We start from the raw sequence: 19,871 nt of genomic DNA on the forward strand, positions 1-19,871 counted from the left end.
TGTAAGAAAATGTAAATTTATTAAAGATGCAAAAAAAATAAACAGAATAATTTTTTTTAAAGGCATGACAAAAAGTCAGCTCACATCTCAGTCATCCAGAAAGAGAGCTTTCGGTCTCCAGCAATCACACACAGGGGGAGGGTTCTGTGCCAGCTGAGACCCGAGCCCACCACTGACGAGCCGATCATCACTGGCTGGAATGATATTGTACAGAATATGGCATGAGACATGCGAAACATTGGTACTTGATACATATTATACCATTTCCTGACTGAATACTGGATGGTGATTCGCTTGAAGGTCAGGTGTGAGGTCTGATGGTTGAACAGGCAGGTTGGTTTAATGAGCTTTCTAAATTAAAGTTCTGCTTTAGGGCTAAAACGATTCCTCGAGTAACTCGAGCAATTCGAATGCAAAAATGCATCGAGGCAAATTATATGTTTAGTTTAGTCCTTTTAACTACACACGGATCACTGTTTCCCCACGGACCATTATTACTGACGCACCACCCGCTAAACTCTGGACTACTCTGCTAAGCTCTGGACAAGTAAAGACTATGGACTTTTTTCTAGCAATTCTAACTTTTTCGTGAGTCAGAATTGCAAGAAACAAACTTGGAATTGAGAGAAAAAAGTCTGACTATTAAACAAACTTAAAAAAAAAAAAATTCACAGGCTTCCATACAACACAGAAGATGCTGCAGAATGAAAAATGGAGGAACAGGGAGAAAACCGCAAGGGGCGAGGAGAAGATTCAGGCCAAAGAACACAACAGAAAGTTTCCAAAGTTTGGAATCATTTTAAACTAAAACTAAAAAAAAACCTACTTTACCCCCTTTTAAAGCCATTTGAAATTGATTTTTTATTTATAAATTTTTATTTATATATTTGTGGTCGCATTTTGATGTAATATGGCAATTAAATGCACTAAATGTGTTTAGTTTTCACAGATATTCTTGTGTGCAATTTCAGCCAAAACAATGTACATTTTTCTAAAAAGGAAATAAATGACGTTCATTTTAAGCGACCCGTCTAATTTTCTCTCGTACATTTAGTATCGCTCTATAATAAAGGAAAAGTAATTCTTATCTGATTACTCAATTAATTGATAGAATACTCGATTACATTAAAATGTTAAAATAATCGATAGCTGCAGCCCTATTCCACTTATAAACAACTGACAGGGTAAGACAACTATTGTACAGTATCTCATAAAAGTGTGTACATCTGTCACACATAGATACATTTTAGAGTAGGCAATGTGCAGTTTGTATAACAGCACAGATTTACTGTCCTTTAAAAAGTACTCAACATACAGCCATTATTGTCTAAATAACTGGCAACACATGAACATGTCAAAACTGTGTCTAAAGTGTCAATATTTTGTGTGAACACTATTGTTATGTAACACTGCCTTAATCCTCTGGGCACAGAATTTACCAGAGCTGCACAGGTTGTTGCTGGGATCCTCTTACACTCCTCCATAATGACATCACGGTGCTACTGGATGTCAGACACATGCCCCTTCTCCTGCTTCCGCTTGAGAATGCCCCACAGGTGCTCAAATAGAGTTCAGGTCTGGAGATATACTTGGCCACTCCATCACCTTCAGCTTCCTCAGCAAGCCAGTTGTCATCATGTTCTCCAGCAGCACTCATGCAGCCCCAGACCATGATGCTACCACCACCATGCTTGTAGGCAAGACACAATTTTCTTGGTTCTCCTCGCCAGGGTGTCAACACACATGCTGGACACCATCTGAGCCATAACAAGTATTTTCATCTTATTCTCATCAGACCACAGGACATGGTTCCAGTAATTCATGCTATTAGACAGGTTTTTCTTAATCAAACTGTTCACAGGCTTGCTTGTAAGCCAGCTTCAGGAGAGGCTTTCATCTGGGACGACGGCCATGCAAACAGACTTGTTGCAGGACCTTCCACTTCTGCAACCTCTAAAGCAAAGGGAGAACGAGGACTTGACTTCTTTGATGGACCCTTGCGAGATCTGTTCTGAGTGAAAACCGTTTTGGAAAACTTCTGTATGACCCTGACCACTGTACTGTAACTCAGTTTCAGGGTGTTACAGAACTTCTTATAGCTTCGGCCGTCTTTGTGTAGAGCAACAATTCTAATTCTCAAATCCTCAGAGAGTCAACCCTAGGACATGTGGCTTTCCATGGTTAGCGTTATCATCACTTAGGGTGTAATCACTTTTGTTGCCAGCTATTTTAAAAATAAATCTGTACTGCTATACAAACTGCACATTGACTACTTTAAAATATATCCAAGTTTCATTTCTATAGTTTTGTCCCTTAAGAATATATACTAAAATGATAAATTTGTGTGTGTGTGTGTGGGTGAGATAAATTAAAGATTTTTCATGGGTGAAAACATTAATTTGTTTGATTGTTAAATGGCTCCAGGCACAGGAGAAGAAAATGTAAAAATGAGTATTATAACAAAAAAACTAACAAACAGAAATGATAGAGATGCAGCACAGAAGTAAGTTAAGAAGTAATTAACACACAATCTTTCTCTCTATTAGCCATTTATTTAAACAATTACATGTAATCTAATGACCTTACTTTGTCCCTCTGTATAATTTTGAGCAGCAGCCTTCTAGAACGTGCAGTATATAAAATCAGAAATAAAAAAGGAAGCAATATTTTGATCTATTCAGTCAGTTTTGCATTGCAAACATCAATGAAGTAATTAACTTGAATACGTGAGCATGCTATAAATTCACTCTTGCTTCACGTCAGGCCAGTAATATTGTGTAATGCTCCGACATCTAGATGTGAACGATCCCATTAGTAAAACACAGTCTGTACACTTACCTGAGGGTGACTCAGGTGATGCACCAGTAACTGACTGCTGATTTTCCCTGGACAGCCAGTCGTGGCGAAAAGATTTTCATTTGCTCTTGACCACCTGCGAGACGCCAAATAAAGTTATATATATTTATAAAAAATCTACAAGCGGCACTGATATTAAGTGAGATTTTAAAACGAAACAGAACATCAGTGCTTACCTGAAGAGTCGTGCTTTGTCTAAATGCACAGGCCTTTTGTCCTGAGGATAACTATTACAAAAGGAACAATGAAAAACATTCATACAGATGGTGGTTAGTGATTTCTTTCCCATAAGCACAATTAATTAGAGGTCGACTGATTCATCAGGTTTGCCGATTGATTGCTGGAACCATTATAATTCATACCGGTAGTTTTTCCGGGTTGCATTATATACAATACGAGCGCAGCCTTTAAAGGTGAATCGTGCTGTTTATTTAAAGTGCCCTTTTTTATTCATTTTGAATGTAACTGTGTGTGTTTCTTTTTTAATTTGGTCTGTTACTTTTTGTTTCATTTTAAATGCGTCTTTTATATTCCTGAAGATTTATTTAAATCATTTATACGTTCATATTGATTTCATCTAGCACATTTGTCATGATTCAGTACTGTATTTTTATTATCAGTTGACTAATCGGAAGTCTATTGATACAGCTCCTAAAAAAAAAAAAAAAACAACAACAAAAAAAAAAGTTTATCACTTTCAAGGCAGAAATCAGAATTTCCTATTATAATTATTAGCTGGTTAATTTTCAATGAATACTATTTTATTGACTTCTCAAAGTCAATTCCAACACATGAGGAGGAACAGATGTGTGTTGAGCACCTTAATATTATAAAGTATTATAATAAATTTTTAAGGCAATTCTATTTAAATTGGGGGCCCTAGAGCAGAAGGTCTCCAACATTTTGTACACCACTGTGTGTGTGTAAAGAAATGTTTTCTGAAATCGTGCCGTATGTAAATTTAAAGTTCGGCGGCTCTTAAAGGACAAAACACACAAATAACACAGCATCATATCTATAGACATTTTGTACACTTTTCTGGCCACGAGCTCCAGAATCATAAAGAATGTAGTCTTTATGCAATTATTTGTAGATGTTTTTTGTGTGTGCTGGTTTCCAGCATTCAAAATGTCTTTATTTTTTCAATAACTCTGGACGGCTTCAGGACTGTAAAAGAATCGAGATGCGTTTTTTTGGCAGATTTGGGATCTTGTTGGTTTTAAATGTCAGTCGAATGACCTCTTTCTGTGATGATTAGATGGATCTGGGCTAACGTTTAATGAAGGTCTCTATGGAAGTAAAAATACATGTAAAATGAAATTTTTTAAAGATACTTTAGAGCTAATTGGACAAGTTCTTACCTAGATCGTGTAATATCCCAGATCACCCAGTCGCTCCCCACCACAGCGCCCACTTTAATGGTGTTCGTGAGGCACCAGTCGGCGGACATGAGCGGCATCTGCCCGCTCTCCAAAGACAGAATGGCCTGATGGGTGACGAGATCATAGAAACGTATGGTGCCCTTTTTCTCGGCCACCATCAGCTGGGAGGAAACAAAGAACAATATGCTCTGCATCCTTCCTACATTTGGCTGAGTGTATTCATTAGCGACAGAGACAAAAGAAGCCGCCATGAACGTGTTATCCTATAATACATTGATATCTTTCCCCAGGTCCTGTTTTTATCTTCAGCAAAAGATTCAGTTCGATTCTGCCTGTGCGCTCAACTGAGAACGTCTTAAACCTGACCCGAGGGAACTCGCAGTACTAAGCTTACCTTATACACCTCCTCAGGATGCCAGCACACGGTGACTCCCGGAGACCAAAGTCTGAACAGTACAGTTTCGTTCCCTTCCAGATCCCAAACCCTGAGGGAAAAAATAAATAAATAAAAAATTTCTAAGCCTCTAGTTTCAAGGTTAACTAAATATATACGCCGAGTAGAGTGTCCAAATAAACTATCTGACGTTACGATCGACCCGTCCGAGTAAGTAAGAAGGCGAAAATCTCCTGATGAAGACAATAATGCATCCGAGAAGCCATATACAGTAAGTGCAAAATCATGACTCAGGCCTGATCTCGTCTTACTGTGCGTTTCAAAAGGTTGCGCTAGAGGCATATCTATCATTAAACAAGGCGCTCCAAAAGACTGAACTTACACCACATGCCCTCTGATGATGACGGATCCTCTCAGATGGTAAAACGCAAATTGACAGCATGTGGTATGGTGAAGGAGAAGCGCTTGCTCATCCACGCCGAGATACTGGAATGTCAGCATGAAAACATTGAAAGCGCACAGAAAATACGCTCGAGACTCCCATGAAAGCCTGCTTTGGACAAACAAGCTGGCAATCCAATCCAATCCAATCCAATCCATCCATCCATCTATCAGCTTTTACTTGGGGAGCTCTGATCTCCCCAAGTTAAAATTTTATAGTATTATACTAAAATGGTTGTTAAAATGTGAAGGGTACATACATGTACATAAGACCGCAGGCAAGGGCTCCACAGGGTGTTTACATGGTCCGAGATTGAAGGGAAGTGGATTTGATTGTAAATATTAACATTATTATAACATTTACAGCATTTGGCATATGCTATTATCCAGACTGACCTACAATTGGCTCATTTATTCAACCGAGCAGATGAGGTTCAAGTGCTTTGCTCCAACATCTTAAACACTGTGCTACCAGCCTTGTTTTAGCACATTATTAAATCTATCCAGGTGAGTCTCAGCATCCCTGATGGTTTGGAGCAGGGAAACAGAACCGATATTTTGGTTATCTACTCGTCTATGTTGTTCTCGGCTAAAGTGGCGTAAACTAGACGAGAGGTCATAAAAGGAGTAGGACACGAGCCAGACAGAGGAAATAAAACTGGGACAGAAAGCCATCTCCGTGCTCTAAATCCGCACACACGCGGTTTTAAAAAAGAAGAAATAGAAAAAACTTAAGCAAACCCGAGGCTTAAAACAAACGGAGTGCGCTGTCAAAAAAGGTCTCAATCAAACAACCAATTAAGCACAGGAAAGGAAGTGGAAGAGGTATTGTGCGATAAAAATATCCTGCGTGAGCTCGGATACCCGCTGAGCGCAGGATGTGAAGTTCAGAGGTTGCTTCAGTTCCGATGAGCGCTTAGGAAAGGAAAAAAAAAAAAAACACGGCGGATGAAAAATACAACGGTGCTCAGCTTCTGAAGGAAAAAGAGCTTTCGGTCCAACTGATAACTTACTGTAAAGTGTGTGTGTGTTGGGACAGAGGAAATGTTCAGCTCTTTGGCTGCTGCCCCACTGGGCACCCGGTGACGAACGAGCAATAAAAATGGTTCACTAGGGTGTTATGAAGACGACCGTGTTCTTCCGAAGAGAGCGCGGACTTCTTGCATGTCATAAATCCCCGAAATTTTGCAGCTTGTCCTGTGTCCAAGAGACGACTGGGACTGCCAGTGCCGGCTTGCAGGCTTCCCTTCCCAGGAAAACAGGCCTTTTTGCTCTTTAATTTGGCCTTTCGCGAAGCCACGAAGGCATCCTGGCCGTGGTGAGCACAGATACAGGGAGAAAGTGAGAAAGTGAGAGCAGGAAAAAGAACGAGAGAGGCCTTGCGGACAAATAAAATAAATCACTAAGACAGAGCATTCGGTCGATCCGGAAATTTAGGAGCTGTATTTTTTCACCACATCAGAGCTACGAGTTCTCTGAAGGGGATCAACTGGGTTTCTCTGAAGGGGATAAACTGGTTTGCAGGGGTTTCTTGGAAACGGAATGCTGGCTGATGAGGTCATCATGAACGTGTTCCTTGAGATCTTGTCTCTGGAATCGGAGTAGCCTAGGTGGACGAGTTCCTGTGCCCCAAATGGAATGATTGTGCATGGGATAAGAGAAGCATACGCTACATACGAGGTGAAACAGAAGTGAGGAAATGGAGGTAAGGTTCTGGAGATCGAATCTCAAATACGCACAACGTTTAGCGGTGCGCTTGACCTGATCGGCCCTTCGCAACTCCAGCGCGAGTGAGATTTCAAACCACGACGCACAAACATTGGCTGAAACGCTTCGGGCTCACCGAGGTTGCCAAGCGAAAGAGATCAATCGCACGCAACACCAGAAACCACTGACCATGACCACCGATGAACCGACGGTGCACTCGGAACGATGGTGTGGGAATGTGGACAGAAAGGGGGAAAAAAAAAAAGAAAAATGAATAAAAGAAGGAAAAAGAAATCAGTTCTCGCAAAAAAAAAAAAAACACCAGAAACATAATTATGTCACACCAGCATCAGGATGTTCGAGGGGTCAGCAGTTCTCGAGTCATGTGATCATGACTGGCTTTCCAACGTCAATACTGAAGCCTTGATCGTTATTTTTTTTCCCTTCAACTAGGAAATACAGTAAAAATTGCACAAATGTAGGATTTAATTCCATATACAATCAAGTACAAAAAGTATAAATAAAATCAAATGAATCCTCACAGAATGTCTAATCGAATCCCTTCATGTTCAGATAATTTCACTTTAAATAAATAAATAAATAATCTCCGTTATTGTGCAGTACTGATATTTTATATTGTATTGGTTACATGATCGGATCATATTCCGTCTATTTTTTCCCCTTGATATCCAATCCACCTTTTTTTGTTTAGTTTTTTTCGCTGGGTGTGGGATCAGTGCCATTTCCAGAAACGATGTTTTAAATCATGATTGTATGAAGAAAAACTGTGGACAAGAAGCAGGTACATATTTTATAGCTGGAAAGACAGAAAAGCAAAGCTGATGTAGATCAAGTGTCTATCTGTGGAATAAAGAAAGAAAGAAAAAAAAACTAGGTCGATCATCAGGACTTCAGGTGATCCTTCCTCTTTAATAATGAACTCGGTCAACTCAGCAATTCCCTGGAGTGACCTGCGCTTACAGCATTCGCCTGTAGGAGGCAACAACAGGTCAAGCGGAGCTAAACTGTAGAAGGAAGACCTTCGGTGTACCACACCTCACTATGCATGCACATGCACACACACACACCCCAGTATGTGCACACACACACACACACACACACACCCTAGTATGTGCACGCACACACACCAGTATGTGCACCAACATGCACATCCTCCCTGTGCATACCCACACACAAAAAAAAAACAACACCACACCATGCAAAGTGAATCTGATCTGATTCCCATCCAACAATCCTAACCAGGAAGTCGAAGTGAATCTGATCCAATTCTAATCTAATAATCCTAACCTGGAACTACATCTGATTGGATTCCGATCTAACAATCCTAACCAGGAGATCAAAGTGAATCTGATCTGATTCCAATCTCACAATCCTAAACAGAAAGTCGAAGTGAATCTGATCTGATTCCAATCTAACATTCCTAACCAGGCAATCGGAGTGAATCTGATCTGATTTTATTCTAACAATCCTGACCAGGCAGTTGAAGTGAATCTGATCTGATTCCAAAATACCAATCCTGACCAGGAAGTTGAAGTGAATCTGATCTGATTCCAATCTTAGAATCATAATCTTTAAATCAAAGTGAATCTGATTCAAATATCACAATCGTAACCAGGAAGTCGAAGTGAGTCTGATTTAAATTCAATCTCACAATCCTAAACAGGAAGTCAAGGTAAATCAGATCTGATTCCAATCAAAGTAAATAATAATTTTTTTTTTTAAATGCCCATTCTAGAAGCCACCTGCACAAAAGATTTTTTATTTATTGTATTTTATTGTAATTACTTCATTTCTTTTGCATTTTAATTACCAAAAAATATGATATATATATATATATATATATATTTATAAATAAAAATATAAAAAAATATTGGTTGCTCATTAGCCAATAAAAATACACATTCTTTTATACAACCTTATAACTGCTTTGAGACAATGTCCATTGTAAAAAGCACAATAAAAAATTAATTAATGGAATTAAATAGAAGTAAAAATCCCCTCATCAGCGTTTTGTATTGCGAAACTCCAGACCACATGATTCTGTCTAGTGCCTGAATACAAAACAGCGTAAAATTCTATTGCTAGCAAAACTTCTAAAACGTTTCTAGAAATTCAAAAACAGACGCAAAAACAAAAATTCAAAAACATGCCGTTTTGTCAGGAGAAGGTAAACACTCTGTCTACATCAAATTAGTCTTTCTTGGGGATTTGATCAGTTTTTTTCCGGTTTGCTTTTTTATCCATATAACGGGACTTCCAGGCCATGCTCACTGGAGCTCTGACCTCCCAGCTCCTAGCTGATGATTATACGATTTGTCCACCACCGAAGTCGAAAGACTTTGTAATTTTCTGGAACGGAAAACCCTCGCCTCGTCGTGCACGCCTTTGTATCGAGCTCGCCTTCGTGGACACGCCCCCCCCCAAGCCTATACCAACCTTTTTTTTTTTTTTTTTGCTCCAGTTACTTCTAGTCTAGACACAAATACACGTCCAGGACTTTGATCAGATGACGGCATGTGAATGAAAAGTGCATTGTGGTTGCGTGGGATGAATTAAAAAGACATCTGTCCCTCGTTTCCACGCAGAATGTGTCAGAACCGAAATCGTTCTGCAGATGGAGATGTTTTCTCTGGCCGGAGAGGGACACGGAGGCACGAGGCCGCGGATGCAGATACGTCTCCTCTCCCACGCGTCGGTTCGAAAGTTTCGCGTCTTTCCAATGCCCTCTGAGAGTTTTCCCCAAAACTGCTGACGTGCTCATCCGAGTCAGCACTAATAGCGACCTGCCCTTGATCACACGCTGAATACCAAAGCTATCAAAGTGTGCACGTCAAGGCCGGACGAATAAATCATTCAGCGAGCTCATCAGAACGGAGAGAAGCCTTCAGAGATCAGAGACTTTTCCCCCCTAATCCGACAGCTCGTCCACATTTATTCGTATCTGCCCGCTGGGGAACGTTTGGCCCCCCGACTGTGATAAAGACTGATATTCTCCATACTCTTTCATCCCGACCTCGAATTTGAACTTGCACCAACACCAACAGGGAGTCTGCAAGCAGGAGGAGGAGGAGCACGGAGCTCCAAGAACACACACTGGTGTGATGGGTGTAGCATAACATTAGCGTAGCGCTCCGATGAGAAAGAGCGCTGTGTCTAGACACATGCTGGAGTGGACATGAAGTGGAGGAGACAAGTATCCTGAAGAGCAGAATAACAAAAACAGTCACAAGACACACTCACGCATACAGTAGAGTCGGACGATACCGTGTACTAGCCTCACACACACACACACACGAGTGTGGCAAGTGCATCCATCTTTTATTAAACCAACCCGGCACTTCCAAATCAAGCACACTGAATGAAAACGATCTCGAACGCAAGAGCAATATCTCTCACTTTATTGTTCTGATAAAGAATATTACGCTTATAAAAGTTCATAAAGCACACTTGTCTCCGTGTCTTATAGCTACATAATTATAAGACATAATCTGTGCTGTGACACACATAGTTCTTCAGTAAATATAATCATTAGATGTGCTTTTGAAACATCCCCTATTCCACATGTAGTTCCCATGTGCTGTTGTAAAAACCTCCACTCTTCTGGGAAGATGTTTCACTAGATTTTGAAGTGTGCCTGTGGAGATTTCTGGGATTTCATGCAGACAGGAGGGTGTTAGTAAAGTCAGGTACTGATGTAGGTGAGAAGGTGAGGAGGCCTGGGGTTCAGTCAGTGTTCACGTTCATCCCAAAGGTAATTAATAGGGATGAATTTAGAGCTAATGATCTTCCACTCCAAGCCATGTAAAGCACAAGTCAGCATACAGAGAGGAGGTGCAACAGTTAACAGCCTGGTGTGGAGTTGGATGTGTGTGTTGGTTGTTGACGTCAGGAGAGCACAGAGCGACCATTCTCCACTGATCATCGATGGATCCTCCGTGGAGATCGTCAAGAGCACCAAATTCCTGTGTTTATCTAGTGGAGAACTGCACCTGGTCACTAAACACCAACTTCATTACCATCTCTACTTCCTGAGAATGCTGAGAAAAGCCCATCTCCCTCCCCACATCCTGACCATGTTCTACAGAGGGACCGTTGAGAGCATCCTGAGCAGCTGCATTACTGCCTGGTTTGAGAACTGCACCGTCTACAAGACGCTACAGAGTATAGTGAGGACGGCTGAGAAGATCATCGGAGTCTCTCTCTCCCCTCTATCACAGACATGTACACCACACGCTGCAGCCGCGAAGCCAAAAGCATTGTGGACGATCACACACACACCCATCACACACACTCTTCACTCTCCTACAATCAGGAAAGTGGTTCCAAAGCATTCAGGTCTCACATCCAGACTGTGCAACATTTTAAACCTTCAAGCCATCAGGTTCCTCAACACACAGAACTGAACTGGAACTCACACACTCACTCAACTGTGTGTTACTAAGCTGCTACAAATCTTAACTCAAAACACACACTAATTTTTTCACACATCCATGTCTTCAGTACCACCCATATTCTATTCTTTTAAATTAAATTCAAATTGCATGCTACCGCATCCAAAGGCGTCCCTATAAAAGATCCATGAAGTTACTGAGCAACTCAAGAAGGATGGATTTTGCCACAGGTTGCATTTTAATCACTGCACACCTTAACAATGATTGAACTGTAATGAATAGACATTTGGTGCCACATAGATGAGGATGGCTTTTCTTTTGAGTCCGGTTCCTCTCAGGGTTTCTTCAGGGAGTTTTTCCTTTCCACAGCAGCCACTGGCTCGCTCATTAAGGACAAACTTAAAATGATAAGGAACAAACATATACATTCTTTTATAACCACTTCATCTGTGTAAAGCTGCTGTGAGACGATGTCCATTGTTCAAAGCGCTTAACAGATAAAAATGAATGAACAGAATACAAAATTGTGCGTCTCCATCTTTGTTGGAACAGTTCAGGGAAGAACCACATATGGCAGGAAAAGTCTTCATACTGCCCTAATTATGGAGTAAAAAATATTATAACACCGGCATCCCACAGGGCTGTGTTCTGAGCCCACTACTCTACTCCCTGTTCACCCATGTCTGTGCTCCTCTGCTTAACTCCAACATCTTCATCAAGTATGCTGATGACACCACCATGGTTGGCCAGATCAGCAACGACGACGAATCTGCCTACAGGGGAGAGATGCGAAGACTGACAGCATTGTGTTCCACCAACATCCTGGCCCTCAACGTTATAAAGACTAAAGAGCTCATTGTGGACTTTCGGAAATCTAACAGCAGGTGACACTCCCTAGTCTACATCAATGTAATGAAAGGATCTCCAGCTTTACGTTCTTGGGAGTTTACATCTCTGGGGATCTGTCCTGGCACCAGAACACTTCAGCTCTAATTAGGAGGCATCCATCCATCCATCCATCCATCCATCCATCCATCCATCCATCTATCCCATTTAATTTAATATTAAGCTTCCAATTACTTTAATTATTACTTAAAGTATTAAAGCAATAAAGCCATGAAATATAAAGTTGATCAAATTATCAAAATTAGCTATTAGTGACAAATCTAAAAACAACTGCTGATCTGGACTTAATATAGATTCTATTATCGTCTTTAAGTTGAAATGTTGTGCAGATATTCGCTATAAATGAGTCTATATGAAACTATATTGGAGCGTTCCAGTTACCGGCCACCTTGAAGCCATTACGGTTGCTTTCATTTCCTGGATTGCGGCTTAGGAAAGGGAGCGAAAAAAAAAGTGTGCGGCGGCGTCCAGGTGTGTCGGTTACACGTCTCTGACATAAAAAAAAAAGTCTCCTGGAGCGCTCACTTGTGTTACCTCGAGCTGGCGAGGAAACCGCACCGTATCTCTGGGGTGCGCTGGATTGGGCTGCTTGTTAAGTGTCACCAAGGAGACAGGAGCGTAAAAAAGAAAAAAAAAAAAGAAGAAGAAAAAAAAAAAAACATATTTTGGGCTGCTGATTGGATTTCCACGTTTAACCAATCACAGAAGGAAAGTGTGGGGGTCGCACTTACGCACAGCGGCCGTGTTGTGCTTAGGGTCGGGTTTCACACTGGAAAGCGCGGTCATGACTTTCTGGACCATTAACAGAGAACAGAACATAATAGGGCATGCTCTCTCTCTCTCTCTCTCTCTCTCTCTCTCTCACACACACACACACACACACACACACACACACACACAGTGTCATGTATTGCGATTCCACCGACCTGCAAGTGTGATCGTCACTGACCGATGCTATTTGCTTTCCTTCCGTTGGCTCGAAGATGACATGATTGATGTAGCTGGTGTGTCCCTCCATCACCTAGACAACATAGGAAACAGGAAAATCATATACATTTGGACGGTCGAAATATATACGCTTAAACTTCGGTTCCCACCCGGTCCCCAGAAACAGAGAGCCCGCAGGTACCGCGGAGACGCCACGTCTGCCTTAGACATTGTTTCAGACTGTGTTTTTGTTAGGGGGAAAATATGATGTAAAAAACATTACCATGGTCTGACAAATATATTAGCAATTCCATTCTCTCTCTCTCTTTCTCTCTCTATTATATATAATATAGTTTGGTTTAATTTCGGTACGGTTGGGGGGGAATTATTATTATAACGCAGTTTATTATTATTCATATTTGTGATCAACATCAGAAGAGTTTAAATTTTTAAAACAATTTTAAACAAAATGCCTGCTTTGTTAAATAATATACGAAATAATACTTCATATTTTATAAAAAGAGAATAAACCAAATGAATCCTATACACTTTTCTTATTATATTGATTAAATTGAGTAATCAATTAAATTGATAAAAAAAAAAGGAAACAATTAAATTAAATAGTTTATCATTTGTAAGACCCCAATTGGGTAATATAGATGTTTATATAAGTGAGTGTGTGTGTGTGTTTTACATTTTCATTTTTCAGAGCAAGAAACCCGATGAACTCGATTCAACAAGTCTCCTTTCACTGCAGCCACAGCTGCACCGCCACATACATCATCTCTCGCAGAAGCATCGATACTACCTTCAAAAAAATCAAGTTTGCAGTGCATTTTTCTGCATTTTTTCCAGTGCATTAAGATTCACTGGGGGATCGCAAGTTTTTGTTTAAATTCTACAAGAAAGAAAGTATAAAAGGTTCATGTATATTGCAGCGCAGTGAAATTCTTTCTTCGTGTATCCCGGCGATGTTAGGAAGCTGGGGTCAGCCACGATACACAGACTGTTAAGGGCCCTGCTCAAGGGCCCAATAGTGGCAGCTTGGAAATACTGGGGCTTAAACCCCGGCCCTTCCATTTTGTAACCCAGAGCCTTAACTGCTGGGATATAAGAACCGAGAGAAACACTATGAAATGAAGAGAATATTTAATTGGAAATCATTTTAATACAACAAAAATATCAAAACAGCTTAGTGGTTAAGGCATTAAACGTTGGCTCTGAAGGTTGTGAGATCAAATCCCAGCCATGCCAAGCCGCCACTCTTGGCCCTTGAGCAGGACCCTTAACTCCATAACTGCATAACTTTTATTGGTTATAAATATCTGCCCTTTTCAATGTGACGTGCAAATGAACCGATAATTGGTTATTAAACATGGCTGCCCACAAATCACACTAACTTTCTTACATATTCTGGGGAAAACAAAAAAAAAAACGTCTTTCTAACCAGAGCTGCAGTATCACGGCCTGTTCCTTTTCAAGAAATGCCTTCCACACAGAACAACACATTCCCACTCGGAGTAATCTAATAAAAGCCCGATGGGAGCGCGCTCCAATATTTTCAAACGCATGATCACTCAGCATTTGGCCTTTATGCTAAATTCCACAAATGTCTCTAATAGACAATACTGCATATTGCTCGAATCTCCATAATGTGCAAAGCAAAACAACATTCCACCAGTTTCTGTGATGGGACACCAAACAGCCCGGGGTTTAAAACGCAATAATCATACGAAAATTATTTGGAAGGAATAAACACAGTCCACGACTGCGCTCTGAGTTTTATTTGAAGTAAAAGCGTGTTGTATATTCTGCAGAAGTCAGACAATGAAATCCTGAAGGAAGGTCAGAGTGTTCAGAGTCCTAAATGAATGTGCAGCTTATAAACAACTGTAGCCACTGGAACATACAGTTCCATTTCCATACATCTGTTTTATATATTTCCTAATGACTTTACTGAGCCAAAACAGAGGAGTTTTGATTTTTATTTATATACATGATGAATTATATAGACTGTATTACCAAAAGTACCATTTAGTCCCAATTTGCTCTTATAATTCCCTCCACTCTTCTAGGAAGATGTTCCACTAAATGTTGTGATGATTTGGTGCTCATTCAGCTACAAGTGTGGTAGTAAAGTCAGGTACTGATGCAGGTGAGGCGCGAAGGCCTGGGGTGCAGTCAGCGTTCACATTCATGTTTCACTCCAATGTAAAGTATATATTAATGGAGCTGGCTTTGTGCACAGGTGCATTGTCAGGCTGGAACAGGTTTTGGGTCTCCTAGTTCAAGTGAAGGGATTAATTCATGCTACTGCGTCCAAAGACGTCCTGTGCAATTGCGCGCCTGCAGCTTTGCGATTACAGTGTTTAAAAGAACCACATATGACTGGGAAACTCGGGTGTCCCAATACTTTTGTCCAATGTAGTGTATACGGTGAATTTTGATAAATGGATCGCAAGAATTTGAAAAGAGGATCGGGAAATATCACGAATAACGGCGCCAGAACTCCAAAAAGCTTTAATATTATTAGAGAGCTATATTTAATATTTCAGACACGTCCTGTCTCATTTTCTCAAATAACTACAGAAAGTCCCTGTAGTTAATTATCCGCTGTAATTTGTTAAAATACCTCAGTATACTACTCCATACTGAATAGACCAGTATGGAGTAGTATACTGAGGTATTTTAACAAATTACAGCGGATAATTTAGCGAAACAGCAATTTACAGTACCGTACAGTATAAACTATACAGTATATGCTGATAAAAAAAAGAGAGAGAGAAGCTAGAATTGGTCTTTGAAACAAAAAAAAAAACACATGAAAATTGTACAATGGAACTGGAGTGCTGAGCGAAAGTAGGGAATCTCACGAAGCAGGAGATGCCTACATCCTGGCACAATCCCAATGCATCGTTATACGAAAATGTATATATTGTATTAAAATTTCGAAACCGAAAAATCGCAAGTCGAATCATCGTTTCTTAAACATTACTCAATTTGATGTCATTTTTACGCTACTTCTTTATCTCTTTCCTCCAACAAGCTTTATAGAAAATCAGTAATGAATATCAAGTGTTACTTTGATCTATTTAGACGGTTTTGCACTGCAGTCATCAATAACGACTTTAACCTGTTGACGCTGGTAACGGCGTAGGCCATAAGGTGATAATCTACGGCTTGGTGTGAGGCATAACACTGTTTTAATGCAAGCCTTTAATTCACCGCAAGAAAATGTCATGCCTCACATTATGGATTCTCACTTATACATACAGCATGTCCACAGAAATGCACACAGATACTGACTCTACTCCTGGAGGGGAGAAATAGCTCACCGTCAGTTCATCCAGCTTCTGAAGATCTGAAGTATTGAGTCTCAGTTTTCGGTCGGCTGATGCGGTGCAGAACCTGCAACCAAAAACAGCGAAGAGAGCTGGTCACATTGGGCAGTGCGGCGCACGAGAGGACTTGCGATATATGTTGCGCATCACGATACATAATTTACCGCCATCCGTCCAGTGAAGCGAAATTGATGCCAAAACCAACAGCATCCATCAGCATTATATATTTATTTTTTTAAACACTTAAAAATAAATATACTGAACAAAATTAGAAACGCAACACTTTTTGTTTTTCATTAGCTGAACTCAAAGATCTAAGACTTTTGTACACAAAAGGCCTATTTCTCTCAAATATTGCTCACAAATCTGCCTAAATCTGTCTAAGTGAGCACTTCTCCTTTGCCCAGATCATCCATCCACCTCACAGGTGTGGCAGATCAACATGCTGATTAGACAGCGTGATTATTGCACAGGTGTGCCTCAGGCTGGCCACAATAAAAGGCCAAGATCTAAAATGTATATAATTCTCTCTCTCTCTCTCTCTCTCTCTCTCTCTCTCTCTCTCTCTCTCTCTCTCTCTCGACAGACAGACAAAAAAAACTGAATTAGACTTTACTGAGTTCTCACCTCTGTAACTCCAACCAACGTGTAAAACAGGAGGGAGTGGCGTGTACCTGATCATCTGCGGCAGCTTGTCCAGTCGGGATTCTGGACTCCATGCCAGAGCGTCCACACGAACACCGTGCATGAAGACACGCAGAGCGTTAAATTCTACTCCGTCTACGTCCTTGTCCTCTTCCTGCACACGCACAAACACGCACATGTATTGCATAATACCTAATCAAACTCCAGAATTATTGGCACCCTTTATAAAAACTAAAATGAATATATATATATATATATATATATATATATATATATATATATATATATATATATATATATATATAAAAGGAGGTGATCGACATTATTGCAGTTCTTTATAGATGAAACCTCATTCAGAATAACAACAGCAAAGAGTGTGTGGAACAGCATCTTCTACACCATGCAGAACAGCTGAATCTCCTTTATATATATTTTAAAGATATACTAATATATATATAGATGTATAAAAATGAACAAACAAATAAGTACATAATGTAAAATTGCATAATACTTCCTTATATTAATTCAGGGTGCCAATAATTGTATATATTTTTTTAAACTATTAAAATTGCAATCTTTAATATATTTAATTCTAAATAAATAATTTTTGCATACTGAATAATAATAATATATTAATTATTTTATATATATATATATATATATATATATATATATATATATATATATATATATATATATATATATATAAATATAGAGGGATGGCAATTATTTTGTCACTTGATTTTAAAATTATATTTTCAATTCAAAAATCTAATAACTAAATTAATTGTTTATACCAATTATTTATGTCTTTGTGAACCTTAAATAAATACTAATTTATCATCATCAACACATCATGATAAATTATAGATTAAGACGCACACTATTTTGACAAAAGTATTGGGACACCTGACCTTTCCTGCTACATGTGGTTCTTTTCCAAACTTTTACCACAAATCTGAAGGCACTCAATTGTACAGGGCATCTTTAGATGCACTCTAATAAAATGGACATTTAGTTTTGTAATTTGTTACGGAATAATTTGAACTCTTAATGACACATAAATAGAATAGAAAAACCCTGGCACATGTTTCAGGATTCAGATTTATAGGATCAGACATGAAACCGATCTCTGATTGGATGGTGATGCTGTGCACCGTGTCCCATTGAGGTCACCTGAAAGCGGCACGTTCCCACCACCACGTGCTGGTTTTCGGCGTAGGCGAGGAGAGAGGAGGCGGAGCCGCAGTCATAGGGACTGAACTCCACCACGTGGACGCTGCCGTCGCAGGGCAGTGAGTATGTGGCCGAGTGTCCCGCCTCCTCCTGCATCATCAACACGGATACTGCTGCTGCTGCTGACAACGTCACTACAACTCCACCTGCAACAAGTCACAAGAACGTCTTCAGTAATTGCACTAATGCCAACATGTAAATCAGGTATGGTGGTTGGATCGCATTTACACCATTTAGCAGACCCCCTCATCCCCCTCATCAAATGATGACCCCCTCATCATTTAATAATTTATCATTAATACAACTGAGGGTTAGGGGCCTTGCTCAGGAACCCGGGAGTAGGAGCATAGCAATGCTGGGATCTAAACTTTTGACCTTCCGAACTAAAGTCTGTGGAGTTATTACCACTCAAATTGTTTCCTCACTTGTCAAATCTTTTCTATTTTTATTATTTTTTTGAATTTTAAATATCTCAGCCTGTTAAAAAGCACAGGTCAGAGTGCAGAGTGGTCAGTCATGATACAGCACCCCTGAAACACAAGTCAAGGGCCTTAGTCAAGGGCCCAAAAGTGGCATCTTGGCAATGCTGGGCAAAGCTTGGCAACCTTCTGAACAGTAACCCATCGAACTACCACTTCCCAAGTTTTCATTATGAAACGGGTCAGAGCGCAGGGTCAGCCATGGTACAGCACCATGCTATGGCACCCCTGGAGCAGATAGGGTTAGGGGCCGTGTTCAAGGGCCCAACATTTGATCAGTTTTACAAAGTCTAAACCAGTAAAACGCCACCTCAGCTTTCAGACCGTACACCCGTTTTAAAAAAAAAAAAAGTAACGTCCTACATATTTTCCAGATTATTTCTGCAAATAAAAAGCGGAAACAAATTAAAATAAAAATTCACCTTTAATGTTGTGCAACATGTAACGTTCGTTCTTTTACTAATTACATTATAGCAGCTATAAACAGTCGTTTCCACACCAGACGTTCTTTCGTACACGGATGGAGACATTCTAAAATAACATGAAATGTGCTTAAATTGTTCTGGACTTATATGTTTGTCTATAGATAGTATGCTTTATTATTAATGTTTTTACTGAGTTTGGTCTTTTTTTGAAAATGTCATCGCATCAAGCCACGTTAAGCTTTTTTAGAATGTCCCCCTGAGATGTCCATCCATGTGAAATAAACGTCTCCTTACAGGAAACGAGATGCAAACTACAGCACCAGTCGGACAACGCAAATCACACGTGAACGCGCAGCACACCCGCTGTAGCGTAAAAGGCGTGCTGCCATGGAAACGATGACGTATAAGAACTTTAGGTTTTCCTCAAACCTGTGAGCTGCAACAGCACAAATCAAAACCTCAAGCAAAACTGACAAAACACTTTACCTTCCTAATCTGAGTAATTTATCTAAATAAATGAATTAATAAGAAATTATATATATATATATATATATATATATATATATATATATATATATATATATATATATATATATATATATATATAGAGCAAATAAACTAACAATGACCAGCAACCATGCGCGTGCGCCCAGCTCAGCGTTAACATGCTTAGCTAAAGATAACGGCGCATTAAACCAATTCAATTATTTTAAAAAAAAT

General features: G+C 39.8%; 2 protein-coding genes across 2 annotated transcripts in view; one reads left to right on the top strand and one right to left on the bottom strand.

The window, feature by feature from the left end:
* nup37 (nucleoporin 37) overlaps positions 1 to 19,871 on the bottom strand; it is a 20,042-nt gene continuing 171 nt past the window's right edge. Inside the window, exons 2-10 of the mRNA XM_046873522.1 lie at positions 18,188 to 18,393; positions 17,041 to 17,165; positions 16,361 to 16,433; positions 13,025 to 13,119; positions 4,633 to 4,723; positions 4,218 to 4,399; positions 3,033 to 3,083; positions 2,839 to 2,932; positions 1 to 194 (exon numbers count right to left, since the gene is read on the bottom strand). Of these exons, the coding sequence (XP_046729478.1) occupies positions 81 to 194; positions 2,839 to 2,932; positions 3,033 to 3,083; positions 4,218 to 4,399; positions 4,633 to 4,723; positions 13,025 to 13,119; positions 16,361 to 16,433; positions 17,041 to 17,165; positions 18,188 to 18,346 (984 nt within the window). The 5' untranslated portion in view covers positions 18,347 to 18,393 and the 3' untranslated portion in view covers positions 1 to 80. The remainder of the gene's footprint in view (positions 195 to 2,838; positions 2,933 to 3,032; positions 3,084 to 4,217; positions 4,400 to 4,632; positions 4,724 to 13,024; positions 13,120 to 16,360; positions 16,434 to 17,040; positions 17,166 to 18,187; positions 18,394 to 19,871) is intronic.
* LOC124401324 (PARP1 binding protein) overlaps positions 19,596 to 19,871 on the top strand; it is a 17,809-nt gene continuing 17,533 nt past the window's right edge. The window contains exon 1 of the mRNA XM_046873520.1: positions 19,596 to 19,650. The gene's annotated coding sequence lies outside the window, so the exon portion shown is untranslated. The remainder of the gene's footprint in view (positions 19,651 to 19,871) is intronic.

Source organism: Silurus meridionalis, chromosome 18 (genome assembly GCF_014805685.1).
Source record: "Silurus meridionalis isolate SWU-2019-XX chromosome 18, ASM1480568v1, whole genome shotgun sequence".
Lineage (NCBI taxonomy): Eukaryota > Metazoa > Chordata > Actinopteri > Siluriformes > Siluridae > Silurus > Silurus meridionalis.